The following is a 22802-nucleotide window of genomic DNA, read 5'->3' as shown; positions in this document are numbered from 1 at the left end:
TATATATATATAAAGAGAGAGAGAGAGAGAATAGGTATCAATCATGCATAATTTAGGAACACAAAAGCAAGCCATCCAAGCCTGTGAGACAACTCCATATACAACACAAAAACACAAGCCTTAATTAGGCTTGAGCTTGTAAAGGTGGAGTTGAAAACCCAATGTCTGAGCATGCTTTGTTAGAAGACTTGGAACAACATCTACGTAAAATAGACAGGGCAATAAGCCAGAGGGGGATAAATCTTCAATTTCACCATTTAGAAGCATGAGCAAGGTTAGAGAAAACTTGTAATCAAACAAGGTCATGTCACCACAATAAGAGGGTATTCGCATACCGAGTCATAATCAATACAACCACATCCACTGTTCCAACACTGTGAAACAGTGACCACCACATATTAGGCAATCATGAAGACAATAAAAATTCACAGATCCGCACCATACATTAATAATGCCATTTAAAACCATAAGTATAAATATATACTTACTATTATTGAAAACATAGTGACAATCACTACTTGAACTAGGGATTCTAGAGATTCCCCCAGCTCCACCCATCAACTAAGTTTCAGTCAACAAGGTACTCGGGGAGTCCAGAGACTAGTCGTCTCCACCCTTTGGAGTTCAACAAACCCTCTTCTACAATGTTGTTCCTCTGTTCGATTTTCTTCCTTGACTGCTGCAGCTCGAGTTTGTTCTCGGTGCTACCTTAACAAATCTCGTCTTCCTTGAGCTTTCAACTATATTCCTTTTTCTTTTCAAATTTTCTCTACCTTGCACTATGTTGTTTCTAGTGTGTTCCCATAGAGTCAATTTCCTCGTTGCCTCTTCCTTGCTATTGTGTTATCCTTCAACAAATAATTTTTTCGTCACTTGTTGTTGGTTTCTTCTCAACTATTTGTATCCTCTCTTTCTCTCCATGTGTCTTCTCTTACCATTTGAATCCCTTGTTTTCACACAACCTTTTCCATTTTTCCTCACTCCTTGCCTACTTTGCTAGCAGTGACCTCAACCTACCATAATCTTGCCAGCAAATGAGAAGGGTTCACATGTCCAACAATTTTCTTATCTATATATATATATATATATATATATATATATATATATATATATATATATAGATATATATTTGGTTGTGGGTGGTCAACACAATAACCAGCTAACAACCTATCATGTTTCTTCTTTTATTTATTGTCCTTTTTTTTCCTTGTAAAATTTTCCAAAGTAAGGATGGACCTACATACTTCTCTTGCAGTGATAAATTCTGAAAATACCAAGCCATTAAAATACACCAACCAACCTTTATTGTTTGTCATAAGTAGTCCATATTTCCTTCAACAAGCAACTCAACCCATCCCAGGCAAGCAACCTTCCCTAGCCTCTAAAATCCATGTCCCTTGACTCAACCCCAATTTGTTAAATATTTACAGTTCGTTTTATAAATGGAAACATGACCGAGGTTGTCACAAGTTGGTCATGGGTTATATTTGCACTCAAAAAACTCTTTCTGGCTACATGCCAATAAGGTCAAAGAGGGTTCGTTCATTATATCTAGTGTGATAATATCATTAGTATGGTTGATTGTTCTTCTTAGTTATTGCCAATAAAAGAATGAGGGATATCATCCGTCGAAAATTTCCCAAAATTATTACATGGCAATCTAATGGGATAAACTACTCATGGATGACAACACTAACATCAAGTACTCAAAAGAGGATCTCTGACAAAAAAATAGGATCTCAAAAAATAATTTATGAAAATACAAAGTTGGGTTGTCCAAATACTCTGTTATGTCATACCATACTAAATCTATGATTTGGACTATACCAAGCTCTGAGAGGCTTGGAGTTCTCAAGGTTGAATGCAGTCCTTTGGATTTGCTTCAATTGTGATGAGAGCACCATCTAAAATTGCCTAATCTAAGGGAAGAAGTTGATCACTAATTGCAAAGAGGAAGGCTCAAGTTTTCCATGACTTCATCTCTACTTATGTAACCAATGCAAACATTGGATCCACCAACATTATGCACCTTTGTTGCAAGTTTGTTTTCCGCTTCTCCACATTTTCGCATTGAAGAAGGGAAATCCTTTCCCTCATCTCTTTCAAACTTGAATTTTAGCTGTCCATCTTGGAAACCCTTTCCCTTGTCTCTTTGAGTTTGGCCGAGGAGGAGCCAATACCTTGGATCTTGTGCACATATCCCTTCAAAGATCTCCACAAGCACCTACTTCCTATACATAATACACGCGTCAATACCCATAAATGAGTCAAGAAAAGTAATGTAATGAAGGCAAGGAAGAAATGAATTTGAGAAACGATTAATTAAACCAACTTTTGACAAATTTCAATAATTGTTTTTTGATAAATCCTCTGCACATGACCACGAGGCATGTCGTAGTTACTTTGGAACAATTTTCAATAATTTTTTTTTTTTATAAAACGTCTGCACGTGGCCAGCAGGCATGTCGTAGTTTCTTTGGATCTCTTTCAAACTTGAATTTTAGTTTTCCAACATGGAAACCCTTTCCCTTGTCTCTTTAATTTTGGCCGAGGAGGAGCCAATACCTTGGATCTTGTGCACATTTCCCTTCAAAGATATCCACAAGCACCTACTTCCTATACATAATACACATGTCAACAACCATAAATGAGTCAAGAAAAGTAATGTAATGAAGACGAGGAAGAAATTAATTTGAGAAATGATTAATTAAACCAACCTGGGAGAGTTTTCAATAAAATTTCTTTTGATAAATCGTCTGCACATGATCACAAGTCATGTCGTAGTTTCTTTGGATCTGGCATGTACTTCTTAAGCTTGGCTGGGACATCAATTATCATAGTTTTTGTCGATCTTTCCAATCTTGGGAGCTACCCAATTGATGAAATCCTTAACCGAGATGATCCCTTTCTCTCTACGTGTACAACAAACACTAACTCGATCAACTAGTTATGGTTATTCATCAACTTGGAAAACCACTCCTGCTATTAGCTCTTGAATTGGGTAAACAATGATGAGATTCAAATTACAAATCTGGATACTTCAACTTTCAAGCCCGCCCCTATTTCAAATTTCAAATTGATTTCGATGGATCCATGGCATGGTAGATACATGGATGACATATGGAAGATGGGTGTGAGACAACAAACATTCGCAAATGGTGGATACCGGAGGTTGGCAGATTATGGGAGATGGCGACGGATCGAGGGAGCAGAGGCCATGACGAAATAGACAATCGACATCATGAAGAAATTTGAGGTTGGTGGAGGGCGATTTCCCATGAGAAGGGGGCACAATAAATGAAGTCCAATTCATCGACTCGTTAGACTATGCCTTTTACCAAGCCAGGGAATTTGACAAAGGTATCAGGAAGAGCGGAAAAATGTCAGAGATGCTTAAAGTAATGCCTCACAAGGAGTGGAGGTTGACAATTATGGTCTCTGAAGCGATGGTCATGAGAAAACAACCAAGCGTTAGAAAAGGTAGTAAATCGTGGAAAAAATATCACCCGAGTATCATGGATTTAATAAAAAAATATGCTTAGTTTTGAGAACAACATGCTTTCATGAGCGCCAGGGCTTACATGCCAAAATGTAGGAGTTGTCAAATGTGGCTAACAATTTTATGAGTGGATGGACTAAAATGAGGTTTCTAAACTGTGATATGGCAAGCTCAGGATGGCTGAACTAAAATGCAGAACATGCATGCAAGGAAAGGCCACAAAATTAGTGTGTCAAATTTGAGCAGGGCAAGAATACCTATGATCTGATATTGTGTTAAACAATACAAGAATAATAGACAAAATGTAGATAAACTTGGAATGCAATTTTATTCACAAGGATGTACATATCAATACATAGTTTGACCCCTAGTTTCATATTCCAAGAAGTCTCTTAGACTTACGTGACTATTGGAGTTCTTACATGCCGACTCTTAGTGGAATAGGTGTCCAACAACGCATGATTTGGTTATAGTCCATGGTTTTGTACTTTATATTTATTTAATCTATTAGTTTTTCCAATAGTTTTGTACTTTATATTTACTCAATTTATTAATTTTTGTTTGTTAAATTTTCTTTTATAAATTAAGATTAAGGGAATAATCATTATTAGGTAAAATGATTTGAAATTCATTTACATTATTTTAAAATATATATGTTTATGTTTTAATATATATATATATATATATATATATATATATATTTGAATATTCATTTACATTTTTTTATATGTTTTAATTTAAATATTAATTAAAATATATAAAACATAGATTTATTATATATATATATGATGATGATGATGATGAGGGTGGTTAACGTCCGCTAAGACTAAACATTGGTCTATTGGACCTAAAGAAACAAATTATTTATTTTGATTTAAGATTTTATTCCTATGCTCAAAAGCTTAGAGAGAAGCCTCTCAAGCTCACTATAATTTTGACATTGTAAAAGGCTAGGAAGGTCAGTATTGTAACAAAGATTGTGAAACTGAGATCTAATGTGGTTGTACACAGGGCACTCTAAGAGGAAGTGGTTTTCATCCTTGATGTTCCTATTCTCACATTTATGGTAGATCCTTTCCATCCATGGCGTTTTAGGAACTGCCCAATGATCTGTTTCACTATGGAGCTCATGAGAATTCGTTCTAATCTTTGCTATATTGATTTTCTTCTTTGAGCTAGTTAAAATAGAGAGATACTTTTGATCTTCTAGGGTGGGGTTGATGACCTTCTTATAATAACTTAATTTTCTTTTAGCCACTAAATCTTTCTCACACCACATTTTTTCTTTGAACTTAGAAGTAACAATATCTTTAATGTTATTTATGTTTTGCAATGCATCATTCTCGTTGATCTCCCAATAATTTAACCAGGGCCTTGTGTCTTTATGCCACCCCCGATTGAGCCTTAGGTGGTTTTCACTGGAATTTAAAGCTAGCTTAGGAAGTCTATATATATATATGTATGTATGTATGTATGTTTTAATTTAAATATATAAAACATAGATTTATTATATATATATATATATATCTATATATATATATATATATATATATATTTCCAAGCATTTAAAAAATGTTGATGTTACATCTGTTGAGTAATGGTAATTTTTTAAATAGAATTATACATATTTGTTGGAATTAAAACCACTCACCAAAAATATATCAATACAAAAACCAAAGTCACTAACAAAAAAATATAGCACTTAAAAAACCAAAACCATGCAAATGAGGGTAACAAATAACTGCCCATGAACCATAACACTTAAAAAACCAAAACCATGCAAATGAGGGTAACAAATAACTGCCCATGAACCATAAATGCATGGGGCTGTATATACATGCAGTAACTAACCTGCCAAAATCCAACAGTTAAATTAACGTAAAAGGGACTGGGTTTTGTACATCTGCACATGGGTCTGAAAGAAGATATATGTACTTTAACCAAAATTCCATTGCAGGACACTTAAATTAATGTAAAAGGGACTGGGTTTTGTACATCTGCACATGGGTCTGTAAGAAAATATATGTACTTTAACCAAAATTCCACTGCATGACACTTAAGGAGTACAATACATTAGACCACCGCCTAAGGAGTACAGTACATTAGACCAAAACCGTCTTAGCATAATAGTAACAATTTCTATGTCCACCGTCTTAGCATAATAGTAAAACTGTTGGGAATTAAATAATAACAATTTGTGTGTCTCCCGTGACTGATGAATAGAATGAATGTAACATGTCTGAACACTCTGATTCTATGTCTCCAACAATTGATGACTAGAATGAATGTTTGAAATAAAAATCATGTCTCCAAGCGTTGATGACTAGAATAAATGTTTGAAAAGAAAATCAATAAGAGCTGATGTTTTATAGTTTTTTGATATAGAATTTAATTGGTAGAGAAGATTGGCATGGATTGCCATTTCCCAAATTCAAATGTGTGGTCTGGATTGATTTATATATGATTAAATGGTTGATAATATTTCATGGTTGATTCTTGTGCTTTCCTATATTTAATCCCTGAATTGAAAACGCTGGTTTGTTTAATACTTGAATTGAAATGGTTGGTGTCATTTATTGCATCTTCTGAACTAATTCCTTAATTGAATGTTGTCATTTATTGTCTTCAATAGGTTAAATGGTTAAACACACATGTACATTTGGCTCACACACATTTTACATATTCTTGTGCAGGTATTACTAATCCCTGAGCAATGGGATGTGTTGCTCGAGTGGAAATCAATGGGTCACTGTTTAATGGGATAGGTGTACTCCTAAATAGAATTGAATGGAGTGTTTTTAGTGCATTTTGACTTATTTGGGAATTCAGCTCGAAGTACTTGAGACATTATGTCTTGTCAACTTGTAATGTTAAAGTTTGGTGTTTGACACTTGTTGACCCAATCAATATATAAACTTATTTTAGACTAAGTTATATAATTTAATATAAACTATTTATATACATCTTTTTATAATTTATGAATATTTTTTAATGAATAAATAGGACCAATACTATAAATATTACCACAACAATAATAGAAGGCTCTCCCTAGCCAAAAAAGGGAAATTAAAAAACCAAAACCCTGCAAATGAGAAGTTAAATTACCGTCAAAAGGACTGGGTTTTTTACATCTGCACATGTGTCTGTAGAAAATATATGTACTTTAACCAAAATACCGAATCACAAACGACTGCAGGACACTAAAGGGGTACAGTACATCAGACCACCACAGCAAAACTGCTGGGAATTAAATAGTAACAGTTTACATTACAGAGCACCACCGATTGCCTGTAGCATCTGCATCACTGTTTTCCGAACTGTGAGACATTCTTTCCCGTATGGCCTTGCAATCTGGGCATTCAGATGTTTGCATTGCTCCTCCACATTCACCCACCACGTAAAAATGGTCATTCTGACATTTATACCAGTGCCCTCTTTCTCCCATCTCCTTGCTCTTAACATCAATTACATGTCGTTTAGCATGATGCGGGAATATCAGCTCCCTTTTGATTTCCGCAGTCTTTTCATGACCAGGGTTTCCCCGCAGAATAATGTCGCAAATCGCCAACCCAGTAGCCAAGTCATTCTGAACAGAACAGACCAATACCCATTGGAGAAGTGCATCAATGGCTAACTCATTATCTGCTATTTTAGAATCAAGGTTTTTTTTGGTTGAATCAGATTTCAGACCAAGTCTTGGAAGCTTTACCATCATGATTTTCTTATAGGTGCTCTGCTCTATGATAAAACTGAGATGTGGTATTGCTTCCGTATCGGCACACAACCCACAGAGAGCACACGCCTGTCCAAGATGAGCTTCAAGAAGCCCTGGATTGCTGCTCAGACCTTCCATGAACTCTTCTCTCGCTGCCAAATATTGTTTCACCTTTAGCATATCGTTCCCTCGCTTCACTTTTTGGAATCCAATAACTCGCTTTTTCACTTGTTCAATCTGTTGCAACTTTGTCTTCACAATGTTTGAATATCGCAGCGTTCTTCTGATAGGCGAACTACATTCAGGACTGCGTAGCAAAGAAATTCAGAAGGTTCATATATTAATTAGAATAGAAATTCAGAAGGTGCACAAAAGAAATATTTAATTGTCATATTTATATTAGAAATAGCAGAACTTACCACTTCCTTAGCTTCACTGCAGTAGCACCTGCATTGCCCATGTCCATATAAGTATCGAGCACACTAACTTCAAATATATGTCCACATTCTACGAGCTCCACAAACCTGGCAGATGGATCACTCTTGTCTAGAGCCACCAGCGTACTGTGATTTGAATTCTTGTGAGCGCAAACCCTGCAAACCCTGGGGCAGGGCTCCCCGCATAGACCTAGGCAAGGATGCCCACACTTTAGAGTTTTTGGGCAGGGTTGGTTGCAACGAGGCCTGGTGCATGTTTCATGGCAGGGGAGATCACAAGTATGATGCTCGCACTGCCATTCGCATTTTTCCATGCAAGGCGTGCATAAGCTTCCGCATATAAGACCACAGCTACTATGAAGGCAACTTTTTTGGCAAATATTTTTGCAGGGAGGACAGATCTCAGAGCAATCGGCCATGCATCTGTGGCCACATGGAAGAGATCTGAAGCACCGTTCCATGCAGGGAATGTGTGAAGTACCTTTCTTGCATGACTTGCATGTTCCTCTGCAAATATGTTCACATCCTGGCCTCAGGACCTTACCACAGGGCTGGTCACAAATGAATTTACAGGGGTCTTCATAGCATAGCAACTCTGCCCGATGTCCACATGGCAAGGCTTTGATGACATTTACTTTACAGGGTCCGCAAGGTCTTCCACACTTTTGTTTACATGGATGACCGCAATGAAGTCGAATTGAACATAATTCGTTGCAGATGATTCCCCTAAGAGGAGTGGAGCAAGGAAGAGTTATGCGGTGGCAACATCTAGGTTGAAGACTCTTCGAGACAGGGATCTGGCAAGGAGGGCAATATGTGGGGAAATGGCATATCTTCGGGCACTGATGACCACATGTCTCGAATTTCTTCGGACAAGGCTTGGGGCATATGATTGAGTCATGGTCAGATGGATGACACTGCCTAGGACAAGCATGGCCGCATTTTAACTGATATTCACATGGTCTTCTGCAACCTCCGTCCTCCATTCGTCCGAAATCTTCGGCTACAGAGACTTTTATTTCTGTTTGTGGATGCCTTTGGCAAGTCAGTGTTAATGCCGGTCCAATCGAATTGGAATTCTCTAATTTCTGAATTATTGACTCCCACAGAGTACTTTTAGATGCTAGAAGCTCTGCATTGCCAAAGATGTAAAGCCCTGTCTTGGCTCTCGACAGTGCCACGCAGACCCTGTTCACTGTCTTGAGAAACCCAATATTTCCTCTTGACCCTCCAATTCCCGGTATTTTATTGCTCCTCACCAGAGACAATATGATAATATTTGCTTCTTCTCCCTGATAATTATCCACAGAACAAACTCGAGGGGTAGGTGAAGTGACATCATCTATCTCCTCGTTTTGGCTATTCCTGGGGCAAAGACGGTCATTTAGATCTCTTTGAATTTCACTCACCTGGCCTTTATACATTGCCAGAACTGTAATGTCGCTGTTCTTATATCCTTGTCTGAGAAGATAAACACAAAGTTCCACTGCAAGCCGGGCTTCGCTTATGTTAATCTTACCATTGGTATTCGAGATCTCGGATTCCATGGCCTGATGATCTAAGAAAAACACATCATTTCTAATTCCTTTGATGCTTTCATAATTGATTACGCTAGAGTGGTCGCGCAATGTGGGATAGATATCTGTTATTAATCTTGAAATTGCGGGCTTCATTCTTCTTTGGCATCTTAGGGTCACATGCTCGATCCCGCCGCTTATCAATCTCTCAAAGAGGGAGACATCCAATTTGTATTTGGTGGCTAATTCATACTCTGCAACAGAAGGACGCAACTGCAAGTGATCGCCAAGGAGAATGAGATGTTGGGTGGAGGAGCTAATGCAGGGCAGAACATGGGCTTCCAAAACCTCGGCAGCCTCTTCTATCACCACTATTTCTGCTCGTAATGCCTGGAGAATGTCATAATTTTTAGCAGCCCCAGTGGTTGTCATTCCTACAACCTTTGCTTCTCTTAAAATTTTGAGGCTGGTCTTATGATCATGTTGAAGTAACCCACCACATACTTCTCTGTATCTCTCAGATAGACGATGCAGTTCCTCCTCAGCCTTTTCTTTGGCTTTCTGTAACCAATGATTATGCAGCTTGATCCTTGATTTTTGGGGCAACAACCATAAATCCTGGGAACTAAGTATGTAGTCCAGAGGTGTATCTGCTGAAGAATATTCATTCCACACTCTCTCCTTCAACCATAAATCTTCTATGGTCTGACCATTAGCTGAATCCTTGCTATAGAGAGATTCAATATGCTGTTCTGAAGCTATACCCGATAGCATCCCTCTGGAGATTTGTGTTGCTCTCACACACGCTGTGCACCTTCTGATCTGCTCTTCCACATTTCTTTTAGCACGCATTAGTTCTCCGTGTCTAACACGAAGTGCACCAAAAGTACTTGGACCACGTTTGAGGACATTCAAGCTTCGCTTCAGCATAATTTCATTCTTTGATCCGCCACCGATTCGAACAATATTATTTTCTACGGAATAAATGGATTCCAGGAATTGATCCAGTGCATGGTTGGTATAACAGATTACCAAAATAGGACCACAGTGGACATTAGAAAGGAGAATCCTCGCAATGGTTAAGCCGACATAGGTTTTCCCAGTTCCAGGAGGGCCCTGAATAATAGCCAGCCTCTTTGTCAGGCACAGCTTCACGGCTTCCATCTGGCTTTCATCTAAGGTGGAATTCCACTGTGGCCATTTCTGCAAGATGTGGATTGCGCTTCTGCCCAAATAATTTCGGATCCTTGGAAACGCACATTCTAAGTTATATAAATCCTTGAACTGCCTTTTCTTCAGATAACCTGGCTCTGTAGGTTGGGTTTCTAATGATAGAAAGTGCTCCCAGAAAGGAAGCTCTTTCATTTCTGGCCGTTGAAGACATTCCAAAACATGGACATAGGCTTCATAGTATGCAGTTGACTGGATCATTTCATAGGTTCTGTTCTTTACTAAACTCGCTAACTTACCTTCATTGCTGGGAATCAGCTTCAAAGCAATGCTTCCCTTCTGAAAGCTAGTGCTGTCTGCGTCCTTGACAATTCCCCATACATAGTTCCGAAATCCATCGCAGGAAATGCACAGCAGTGAGCCAGACATCATTTGTTTCGATGAGCTTGAATTTGCTGCCTCCTCCTTTGTTGTTTTCAAAAGGATGCAGTGCTCCAGCCCTTGATCCCCACATTGGATTCCAATAAATTTTACATTCTTGTATCTAGGGATATTATCTGGAACAATGTTCTTGCGGAAACCTTGAATTGCACCTCTGAGTGAGGCAAAGCAGTCCTCGCGGACCAAACGAAAGTGCGTGGATAAGTATTCATCAACACTGTTATAAGTCTGGCATACTTTGTTGATAGGCAATGGTTCCGGACTCTGAGAAGATATTTCATCTTCAGTTGGTAGAATTGGCAAACTCCCCACATCTGTAGATCCCTGTGCAATCAGCGATGAAAATTTAATTCGTAACTATCTTCTACAATCTAAAACAAAATTTTAATTCGTAACTATCTTCTACAATCTAAAACAAAATTTTCTTTTAAGTACAACTCAAAAAATTATCCCATCACATAAAACAAAATTTTCCTCAAGTAAAACTCAAAAAAATTATCCCATCACATAATATATATATAAGAGAGAAATATGAGGGCAATGTGTATCCATTTTTATATGAAACCTGGCGATGAACCACGATCTCACCAAATCCAAAGACCAGAAGAGTCCAGTAATACAGGTTGATCCAGAGCTGCAGGGCATTAATAACTGTGTACATATATCAAATGGCTTATAAAATTATGCAGTTTATTTTTAGGTAGGAAATTTATTATGGAATGACGGTATTAATTTTGTTGGAGTAATTCTTATTTGTGATTTGAAAATTTTAATTAAGAATGAATTATAGGTATTAATTTTGTTGGAGTAATTCTTATTTGTGATTTGAAAATTTTAATTAAGAATGAATTATAGGGATGTAAGATTATGTGGTTGGTTAAAATGGAATAACTGAATTTAAATGAACTCTTATGACTTATAATTTTATAAGAAGTGAGATGTACATTACATTTAGTACATACAAATTAAAGGTGGATCTTGATATCATTATAACATAAATTGACTTAACTTGATTTAGTCAAGTTATTAGCGGTTTTTTAGTAGTTATCGAAAGGATAGATTTCACTCTTGTCATTCAAATTTTAAAATATTTTCAAAAATTTACAATTTGCAATTTACAATTGAGTTAACTTCAACATTAATAATATTGGTTGATGTAAAATTTAGAAATATTTCCAAAATTTACAATCAAATTAAATTTATAACTATATTTATATTTATTATTTGCTTAAATTAATTTGTTTACTCTTATAAGAAAATAGATCAATTTCCACAAACTTATGGAAGATTTTAGTTATGATGAATTCAGAATTAACATAATTTTTTTAATATTTAAATTAATTTAAAATAGAAGACAATTTCCAAATTTGAATCATAATAAAATTGGGACTTGTCTAAGTAGGTGACAATTGGGAAGGGTGCCACATTCCTCCTGCTAGATTTGTTGAGGGGTGGTGATGCTTTTTCGATCACGATCATTATTTCATTTTCTAGTTGTTATGAGGTTGCGTAAGGGTCTAAATTCTTGATGCTCTGAGAGTCTGATTGTCTGATAAACCTGGGAATTCAACGTTGGATGAAGGAATGTTGTTTACGTGGCCCTGACTTCATATTATAAAGAAAGGATATTTTATGGTGGGGAGGTGTTGATCCCAGAGTGGTGGGGTCCCTACTTTTCACCCCTAGTTGTAGGTTGGGTGACCGCCTGGCACGTCTTTTCTGTGCACTTGGCGCATACTTCTAAATGCCTCAAATTGAATAACATGAAAAACATTGATGGTCGTATTGAGATTTTAAATGTTGATGTGTTTGCCAATGAGGCCTTCATTCATGCCACTTTGGAGGTTGAATTGAAATACCTTAATAAACGATCCCGCGTGACAGATCTTGGCCCCTCAGATCGTCTATCCCTTCTCCCTGCTTCAAATCTCCCCGTAGGTGGACTTCATGCGAGGCGTCGGGAAAAGGTTTATTCTCACCAGGACAATAGATTTCGATCAAGGAATAAGGATCGAGGAAAAATTATCTCTCCATCCTCTAAGACGAAACTGCCAAGTTTTGGTTATAATGTATTATGGGATAGAGTTATTAGTTTACAGAAACGTGCACTTATCGAGCGTTGGGCATGTGCGGAACCTCCTCTTCAAAACATGCAGGACTGGATTAGGACACATGGAGCTCCCATTTTAGGATATTCTCCTAAAGCTAGTTGACTAATGAACTCTTGGTATAGCTTCCACTCCCTGCATCAGGAGTCAGGACGACCTGGAACGCATCATGGGGCAACCATGGGTTCGTGGGAGAAGTTTTTTTACACCTCCATCGATGGTATGTTGGTTTTAATCCCTTTCATGTTACTCCCAAGAATAATTTTGTCTAGGTAAAATTGTCGGGTTTACCATTAGAATTCTGCACCAGACATGTCCTGAAGGAGATTGGAGATGCAATTGGAAGGTTTATATATATTGACCCAGGCTCTTTGGGTGGTCGGGATAAGCGGGTGGTGTGGATATTGGTTGAACATGGTTTCTCTAGTGGGTTCCCGGAGCATATCGACTTGGAATGGGGCAACTTTTTCACAGAGTCACAGACAATACTTAGACTACTGGGGCATTCCTTTTAGATGTTTGTTGTTCCATTATACTGGTCACCTTTTGGATTGATGCCCTAGACAACATATGCAAAGGGGTGTTGGTCGGCGTCGTTGTGGAGAAGTGGTTCAGATTCTGATTTCAGGAACTGATGTTTCTACTAAGAAATCTCTGTTCAATTATGAATTTTCGTCTCTATTACTCTCTACTTCTACTTCTCCTTGCCCTTCCCCCACCCCTGTGTCAACCCCCAAAAAGAGTCAGGGTCTCTCATTTTCTCATGGGATACCCATCTTCCACTTGCCTCGGCCCCCCGCCCGCTGTCTTCGCCCCCTCTACCTTCTGGGCCACCTCAGACTTGCCCTTCCATTCCCCATACTAGTAACCCCTCTATACCTTTTTGTCCCCCTGCATCCTCACCACATATCGATCCTCCCCTGGCAGATTCTGGTCTTACTCGGAATTCGGTTTCCTCCCCCCATTCCCGTGCCATCCCGGGACATGACAACTCCCGTCACAACTCGATCGAGAGAGATATTCAGTTCTTGATGGTCAACCCTACAATGGATCTTGATGCTCTTTCCATCCACAAAGGCCCATCTCACAAATCCCCTCCATCAATCAACCTTAATTCGACCCACAATATCATTGTTAGAAGACGTGGGGGTAAGGGGTCCCGGCCTACAAGAAAGGTTCAACAATTCCTACACTTTCTAGATACTTCTGATTTGAGAGATATTCCCATCATCTCTTCATATAACTCTCGGGTCCTTGGAGCAGTTGCGCCCGCCTCTAGGACCTCCTAATGAATTGTCTGTCTCTGAATTTGAGAGGTTTGGGAGATCTATCTAAAAAACTAGCCCTCAAACACCTTTTTGGATCCATCCGACCTTTCATCATAATGCTACAGGAAACTATGACTATGTCTGCAAAAGTCATTTCATATTTCAATTCTTTTCTTCCAGATTGGTATATGGTTGTTGTGGATTCTTGTGGCTTATCTGGGGGTTTTGTTGTACTATGGGGCCCTCGATGGGCCACACTACAGGCATATAAATGTTTTGTTGGTATTCTATTGACAGAACATATTCATGGAGTAGCTGATATAATTCATTTCCTAAATCTGTATGCACCATATAAAGATCGAATTTCCTTTTGGGATCGTATGGAGACATGCGATATTCTCAAAATTGTATCACTCATTTTGGCCGGAGACTTTAACGCCACTATATACAGGGAGGAATGGCTGGAGATTTTAACACCACTATATACAGGGAGGAATGTTGGGGGTCTCGATGCAAAAGGGCTCTGATTGTTGACCATTTATATCACATCTTTGATTCTAATCACTTGGTGGACATTTGACCCAACCCTCTCTCTCTTACTTGGCATAATGGAAGATCATATAGGGAAGCGACTAGATTGCTTCTTAGTTCATGAGAATCTGATTGGAAGACTGGGAAATTGGAGATCCTGGGTTGATTGCACTTTTATATCAGGCCACCTTCCCATAGTTTTACAGTGGCGGTTGAAACAAATTCAGTTGGGGATTCCCTTTAAATTCAACAAAATCTGGTTAGAGGATGAAAAATTCAATGAATTGATAAAAACTACTTGGCTATCAGTGACGAGGGAAGCGAATATTTCTCCAATGGCATTCATCTCTGAGAAACTACAAATTCTTAAAAGTCGGGGCAGACTTTGGTAGAGACTCGAGAAGAAATCACTCTCTCAGGAATTGAAGGATATTATGGAAGAAATGGTCTATCTTAGGAGGGACATGGAGCAAGGCGACCCTTCTATATCTATGTGGGATACACTGAAATCTTTGGAACACAGAAGGAGGCACATTCTCCAGATACAAGAAGCTACCTGGAGACTGAAAAGCAGAGCATTGTGGCTCAAGGAGGGGATAAAAACACTCATTTCTTTCATAAATATGCAAATCACCGGAAAAATATAAATTCCATTTGGCATATACTTGGAAGGAATGGAGAGAAGGTGTATACGACTGGGGAGATACAAAGAGAAGTTGTACACTTTTTAATACCAGGCTCAATTGGGCGTGGACATTGAAGATCAGATTTGGGCTACACGATGGAATACTCCCAGATGTTTAATGAGGAACAAAATGAAGTCTTATATAGCTCGATTTCCAAAGATGAAATTCTTCAGGTACTGAAATCCTTTTCTAAAGATAAATGCCCAGGCCTAGACAGTTGGACAATGGATATTTTTCTGCGCTTCTTTGATTTAATGGGAAAGGAACCTCTAGAAATGGTGGAAGAAGCGAGGATATCCGGTAAGGTATTTGAATCCATTAATTCTACATTTATTGCACTGATTCTGAAAGTGACTGAAACTTCTACCTATGAGCTTGCTAAATATGTTGCTAAAATCCTTAAACCCCTTATCGGAAATACTGATTCCTTCATCAAAGACTCCCAGGACTTTGTGAATCTGATTAAAAATGAAAGGATGGAACGTGATGACCTCCTTGTTAGCTTTGACGTAGTATCCTTATTCACGAAGATTCCTCTTGATGAAGCCATTTAGGTTATAAAAGATGTCACTGATCCAGGGACTGCAAAGCTGGCTGAGATCTGCTTAAGGTCAACTATGTTCACCTTCCAAGGAATATTTTATGAGCAGACATCAGGTGTGGCAATGGGATCACCCCTATCACCAATCGTGGCCAACCTATACATGGAACACTTTGAAAAGAAGGCCCTGGAATCATATCCTTTAAAGCCGGCATGGTGGAAGCGTTTTGTCGATGATACCAACATAAAATGGACGCATGGTAAAGCAGAATTTGACAAGTTTTTCATTCACTTAAATTCCATCTCCCCAGAAATAAAATTTACGATGGAACTCGAAGAAAACATGAGCATCCCATTTTTGGATGTTCTAATCATCAGAAAAGAGGATGGCTCTCTAGGCCACAAGGTTTTCAGAAAGTCAACCCACACAGAAAGTCACCTCCATGCGGATTCCCACCATCACCCGGCCCAGAAGTTTGGGGTTCTAAACACCCTTGCCATTAGAGCCCTTCGAATTTCCGACTCAGAGCATCTGAATGAAGAAAAGAGGCATCTGGTTTTAACTTTTAAAAATATAGGCTACAAAGAGCATGAGATTAAAAAAGCCATAGAGAAAGCTGAAAGAAAGTTGTCATCTCATGAGCATAAGGCGCAAGACCAACCTCAATGTAGTAAGATTTTTCTACCTTATATCCATGGTGTTACAGACAAAATCGCTAAAATCCTAAGAAAGAAAAACATTATCACTCATTTCTCAGCTTCTGGTACTATCAGACAAGGTTTGAAGTCTGTTAAAGATGATATTGACAATCTTCAGCTTAAAGGAGTCTATAAAATAGACTGTTCTTGTGGAAAAAGCTACATAGGTGAAACAGGTCGCTCCCTCCAGACAAGGCTCAAAGAACATGGCGCTGATATTAGGAATGGAAGATCTCGTACCTCAGCATTGGCAGAACACTCCTTGAAGACTAAGCACCATATCTGCCTAGAAAACGCATCAATTATCGCAAGAGAAGAGCAGCATCAAAGACGAAAGATCAGAGAAGCACTTGAAATTATTAAGCATCCTCAGAATCTGAACAGAGACAATGGTATGGAAATTAGCGGACGCTGGCTTCCCTTGATCAAGAAAATTAAAAGTCGCCATCCCATCCCCAGGTAACCCCTCAGGTAAATTATCTCCCCTCTCCTTTTCCATTTTTTGTCCAGTTTTATATCATTAAAATACTATAATATATTGATTTCTATATATAGCTATTAATTAATATATTAATTATTATATTAATTACTATAAATATTAATTATTTATGACTATTAATATTAACATGAGTTATATTTATTAATTTAATTTATATAATAATTATTATATTAATCAATATATTAATTATTATATAAATTCTATAAATATTAATTATTTATGATTATTAATATTAATATGATTTATATATATTAATTTAATTTATATAATAATCATTATATTAATTAATATATTAATTAATTATTATTATAATAATATTTAATTAATTATTTTATAATAATTAATTTTATTATATTAATTATTATATTATATTAATTTATATATTAATTAATATATGAATTATTATATTAATTAATTATAAATATTAATCATTTATAATTATTAATATGATTCAAATATATTAAATTAGTTTAATATATTAATTTATTTCTTATTGTCCCTAGTTTTATAATTAGGTTATGAACTATGTTTCTTTCTCTTAAAATTTTTAATAATATTAAGAAAAATAAATATAAGCAATTTATTAGATTAAATAAAATTATATAAAATTAAAAATATTCTAGCCGACAGTGTGTTCTTCCTTGAAAAATTCTTCCTCATTAGTATTTATTCCCTTATTTGCTCTTCTTTTATCATCATTCTTCAATCCTAATGATGGATCCCACTTGGGATTTGAAACGTTGGTATAAAAATGTTCATACTGTGGATTCTCCGTCTCTGATTCAAAAAAAAAAAAAAAAAACTTCTACCTTCTCAAACTTTAGACCTATTTCACTCTATAATACTTGCTACAAACTTATATCAAAGATCATTGTGGAGCGGATTAAGAATACTCTCTCTGTCCATATCTCTCGGGAACAATTTGGCTTGCTCTATAACAAGTTGATTCACTCCATAACAAGTTGATTCACGATGCAGTGGCTACTACACAGGGAGCTATGCATTCCATACATACAAAGAAATTGAAGGCATTGATCATGGAGGTTGACTTAAAGAAGGCATATGACTGTGTCGATTGGTCGCTCCTGCATCTCATTCTGACTAAGATTGGTTTATCGATCCATATGGTTGAGTTGATCATGGCTTGTGTCACATATGTTCAATATGAAGTCATTGTAAATGGATATCCATCTAGATTTTTCAAAGCAAGGAGGGGACTATAGCAAGGATGTTCACTCTCACCATTACTCTTTATCCTGGTGATTGATGGAATCAATCTTAAAATAAACGTTGCACGGTCCTCGGGCCTGTTCTGTGGTATCCGCCTGGGATCCCGTACTGATATTACACACAAGTTTTTCCTGGCCAACATCCTCACCTTTGGAATGGTTTCCAAACAACAATGGTTGACATTACACTATATTACCCATAGATTCGGTGCTGCTACGGGGATGATGGTTAATGAAGATAAATCTTTAATCATATACTCTTATGGTGATCAGGAGGAGATAAAAAGAATTACATAACTCTTTAATTTCCGTTCACAACCCTTAGTGGATGGACTTACTGTTGTAGCAGCTGCAACACCCTCCAAATTTTGGCTTGTACTCAAATTTTAGAGCTTACTGTGGATCCTGTGATCATTCGTTCCTTAGTCACTTATTTGGTACGCTGATGATCTCAAGCTTCCCTCTTCGATCTTAAGAGTCGTTCACGCTTTTATCTTTATATCGTATGTATCATCTTTGGGCATGGGGATTATCACTTGTCATGCAAAGGGAAGATTTTTTTGCTTTAAGGGGCCATCTTTGTGAGAATGGGTTGTCCTCACCACATAGAAATGTTTCGCACTCATTTCACGCACTCTTGCACAAGTGTCGCCTTTATCCTCTCAAAGTATCTCATCGGAGCCGCACTTGTCATAAGCTACTGCAAAGGTTGTTGCATTAAGCGTAGTATGCTTTTATATGTTTTGGATGGTCTATCTTGTATCAGTAATTGTTCAAGTGTGTGATCATAGTCAAGTTCTATCACTGTTCACACCAATTCCATTGATCCCACACTTAGCCAAATTCTGGAGTTTCCCTAGCAACCTAACCTCATCCAACTTTCCTGAACTGCGCACTTCGCATCTGCAGCCCTCAAGCTTTTCCCTTCCCTTCTGGAACTGTGCAATGCGTAGAAAACCCAGCCTCCCTTAGCATCCAAAACTGCGTAGTGGCTTCCTCTAGTGTCCTTCCCTCAGTTGGAACCCACTGTCTCCAGAAATTGTGCAGTTTTGTCCCTTAGGCATCTCAGCTGCCCAGACCTCCTTTCATCCTGAAACTGCACAGATGTGTCCTCCCAGGGCCTCATCCCACAGCAGTCACTGCCCACTGAAACTGCGTAGATGTGTCCTCCCAGGTCCTCATCCCCCAGCAGTCACTGCCCGCTTAAACTACACAATTGTGTCTCTTAGTGGCCATGAAGAAGGATGACATGCTAGATGACTCTCAAAGAGATGAGGAGAAAGATAAGGAGACCAAGAAACCCAGGGTACGATAGAAGATCGAGACCGCATGAAGACTCCATTTGATGCATAACCCTTTGGAGGGTAGGTATGGAAAACAAAGCACATCTTTTTGAAATACACCTCTTAGTGTAGCATGAAGGACCGCTTATCATTTTAATATCATTACGTCTTCAATGACATGCATGGTTGCAAGCACTGCCAGTGATTCCATTTGTTTCCTCTAAGTGTCTTGCTCCCTTTCGCTTGTTGGATCAACTGTCGTCTTTTGGCATGTTTGGTTGTGATGTCATGTAACATTTTGGGTGACCTTGAAGGTTGGTATTTGTATATACAAGTTGTCCTAGCCATGTAAACACCTATCACACTCATACACAAAGTTCTAAGCATTGTCGCACAAGTGTCATCACGATCGTCCTAAAGTCTATCTCAAGTGTTGCACTTGTTGCCTTTTGTTCTAGACAGTCTCACGAAGAGTAATGCTTTGTTTTGTTGTTCCGGTGGTCTATGTTGTTGTGTCGTCGAAGTATGCTAAGTGTGTGATCACAATGTCAAGTTCCTCACACGTTCACTTGCCTCCCACACTTAGCCATTTTCCTGAAAATCCTTTCGACCGAACAACTCTTTTTCACCGGACCCTGAATGAGCTACACACTGCGCAGTCTCATCCCTCAATGATGTTGCTCTACTACCTGGAACTGTGTAGTGCGCAAAGATTATCCCCTAGGATAGTTGCACTGCGCAATCCCAGAGTTGAGCAACCTACCTTCCTTCCTAGAATTGTGTAGAAGTTGCCTCAAGCTCGACCTGAACTGCGCACTTCGCAAAATCAGTCATCAAGCCTCCTCCCTGTCTGCTGGAACCCCACAATGCGCAGAGACCTAAGCCTATTTTTCCTCCTAGAACTGCGCAGAGGTGTCCCCATAGTGTCCTCCCTTAGTTGTGACTCACTGATCCCAAAAACTGCGCAGATCTATCCTCTATGGTCCCTCTGCTGCCTAGTCCTGCCTCCCCTCAGAAAACTGCGCAGACCTACCTTCTAGGGTCTCACCTTGCAGCTGCCACTGATGATCTCGACTGTGCAATCCTGCCTCTCAATGGCGTCTGCGCAGTTTTTCCAGGCAATGAAGATTGTGCTCAGGAGTTCCTCAGCCAAGCCTGAGTTGCGCTCTGCACAGTCTCAGTGACCAGTCTCCCTCCCTGTTACCTGGAACTACGTAATGTGAAGTTACTAGGCCCTCTTTCCCAAGCTCAGTCCATGGATAACAGCGCATCATCTTAGACTTGGAAGTTTTTGGATTTGATGTCGTCCCGTCATGACTGAATTGCAGGAACAGGTACACTGTTAGATCATGGGGAGATGATGAAGAAGGAGAAGAAGGAGCAGACATGCTAGAAGACTAACTTACAGCTGGACAGACAAAGAAGCTTATCAAGTACAAGCAAAGGGAACACATGCATGCAATCACCTCCCAAGACCAAAGATCATTGAAGACCCCACATCATCAAGCTATGTGGAGGAGAAGAGAAAGCACATCCAAAAACACATCCATCACTCAGCAGCAACAACGCTTTGACATTGTCACCTCAGCAACCTAGTCCATGTCAGCAGTGTCATGTTAAGTCGTGTCATGAGTTGTCAAAGGCCACATCACTACTGTGAGCCATGTCTATTGTAAATCAAATGTAATGTAAAGTGGAAATCCAATGGACACACACGAATATGAAGAGTCATGTCAATTGAAAATTCATAGGAATTTGAACAGTCATGGGTGTATTCGAAAAGTCACAAGGGTCAGGCATTACCCTTGGTTATATATACCCCCTCATTTAATGAGCAAAGGACTATTCACCTTGGCTCCTTCCACGAAGCATAGAGAGTTTTCAGTTAGTTCTTTGAGGATTGAGGAGTGGTTCCAATGTCCCACTACTAGGGCTAGTGATGTATGATTTACATATGTGTTTTGGAACTTTTGCTTAATACAGAAGTTTGTTCAGGCCAGCACGTTTTCATGCATGTCTTGTGGATGTTTGTAAGACTATTCTTTCGGCATTTGTAATTCATATTTGTTTCACATGTACTAAGATAATTGAACTATTTCGGTTGTTTTAGTACTTACCTTGTTGGGAATGTGTTGTATTGGTTATCACTAATGTCTCATCCTTGTGGACTACACTGCAGGATACTAGACAGACCTTCCTTGCTCACTGGTTATAACGACTGTCACATCCGTTGTGGACTACTCCGCTCGATGGTGGACAGGTCTTCCCTTGTACTTTGGTTTTAACGACTGCCACATCCGCTGTGGACTATTCCACTAAATGCTAGACAAACCTTCCTGGTTTGAGTGTGTCTCTTCTTGGGTGGTACTATTACCTCTCACTTAGAGGCTCACTTTTCTCCCCCCTTTTGCAGTAAGAGAACCTTGACACAATTACGTTACACACTCACCAGACACACTTACCTTGTTGTTTGAAGATACCGACGTAACACTCTCATGTGCTAATAGCTAGAGCCAAGGCAGATCTCTAAGTATATGGCAACCAGGCCTTTATACCGAATGGATCTCCTATACCAAACAGTGTGAGGTCTAGTTGGGACTTCATATCGAGGAGATCCCTTTGGTTGACGGATTTCCAGCACCGTCAACAAAATGGTGTTAGAAGGAGGGTCATATGACAAGATGAGCCTGTTGCATCTGGCTTGAATCTCTTATCTAAAATGGCTCATACACAAATCGTACTCCCGGGGTGTTTCTCCAATTTTTCCCTTGATCGAATTTCACCCCCCAATGAGCTTCTCAATCACTTGTCCCAGTTAAAAGTTTGATGGTGAGGACAAAACATCTGTAACCAAGCACATTTATGATTTTCTTCAATTTTGCGAACCTTATGAAATCAATAATGAAGATCAAGCCTTCGATAAGTATAACTTCCGAGATGTTTGTGGAAGGATCAATCTCTTAAGAATGGAGCCTAACAAATCAGTTGAGAAGTTATCTGACTGATTCCTTCACCTTTGCTGTGAAATTCCGGAAGAAGATTTGAACTGGGATTTCTTGAAACAAGAGTTTGAGCACTTGGTTCTTCTCTCTTCCTACGGTGAACCTGAAGCTCCCGATTTTTCTACTTCCCCAACTCTTGGGAATCATGAGGCACCTCAAATCGCAGAGGAGAAGCCT

At 38.6% G+C, this 22802-nt stretch overlaps 1 protein-coding gene across 1 annotated transcript in view; it reads right to left on the bottom strand.

Annotated features, from left to right (window-relative positions):
• Positions 1-6548: 6548 nt before the first annotated feature.
• LOC149184408 (uncharacterized) overlaps positions 6549-22802 on the bottom strand; it is a 102053-nt gene continuing 85799 nt past the window's right edge. The window contains exons 2-3 of the mRNA XM_089417464.1: positions 7634-11103; positions 6549-7521 (exon numbers count right to left, since the gene is read on the bottom strand). Coding sequence (XP_089273590.1) covers positions 6762-7521; positions 7634-11103 — 4230 coding nt within the window. The 3' untranslated portion in view covers positions 6549-6761. The remainder of the gene's footprint in view (positions 7522-7633; positions 11104-22802) is intronic.

This window comes from Pinus tabuliformis, chromosome 3_2 (genome assembly GCF_031772625.1).
Source record: "Pinus tabuliformis cultivar Carrire ecotype Pingquan chromosome 3_2, CPIR1, whole genome shotgun sequence".
Lineage (NCBI taxonomy): Eukaryota > Viridiplantae > Streptophyta > Pinopsida > Pinales > Pinaceae > Pinus > Pinus tabuliformis.
The sequence above is the reverse complement of the archived record's forward strand: the minus strand, read 5'-3'. Positions and strand labels throughout refer to the sequence as shown.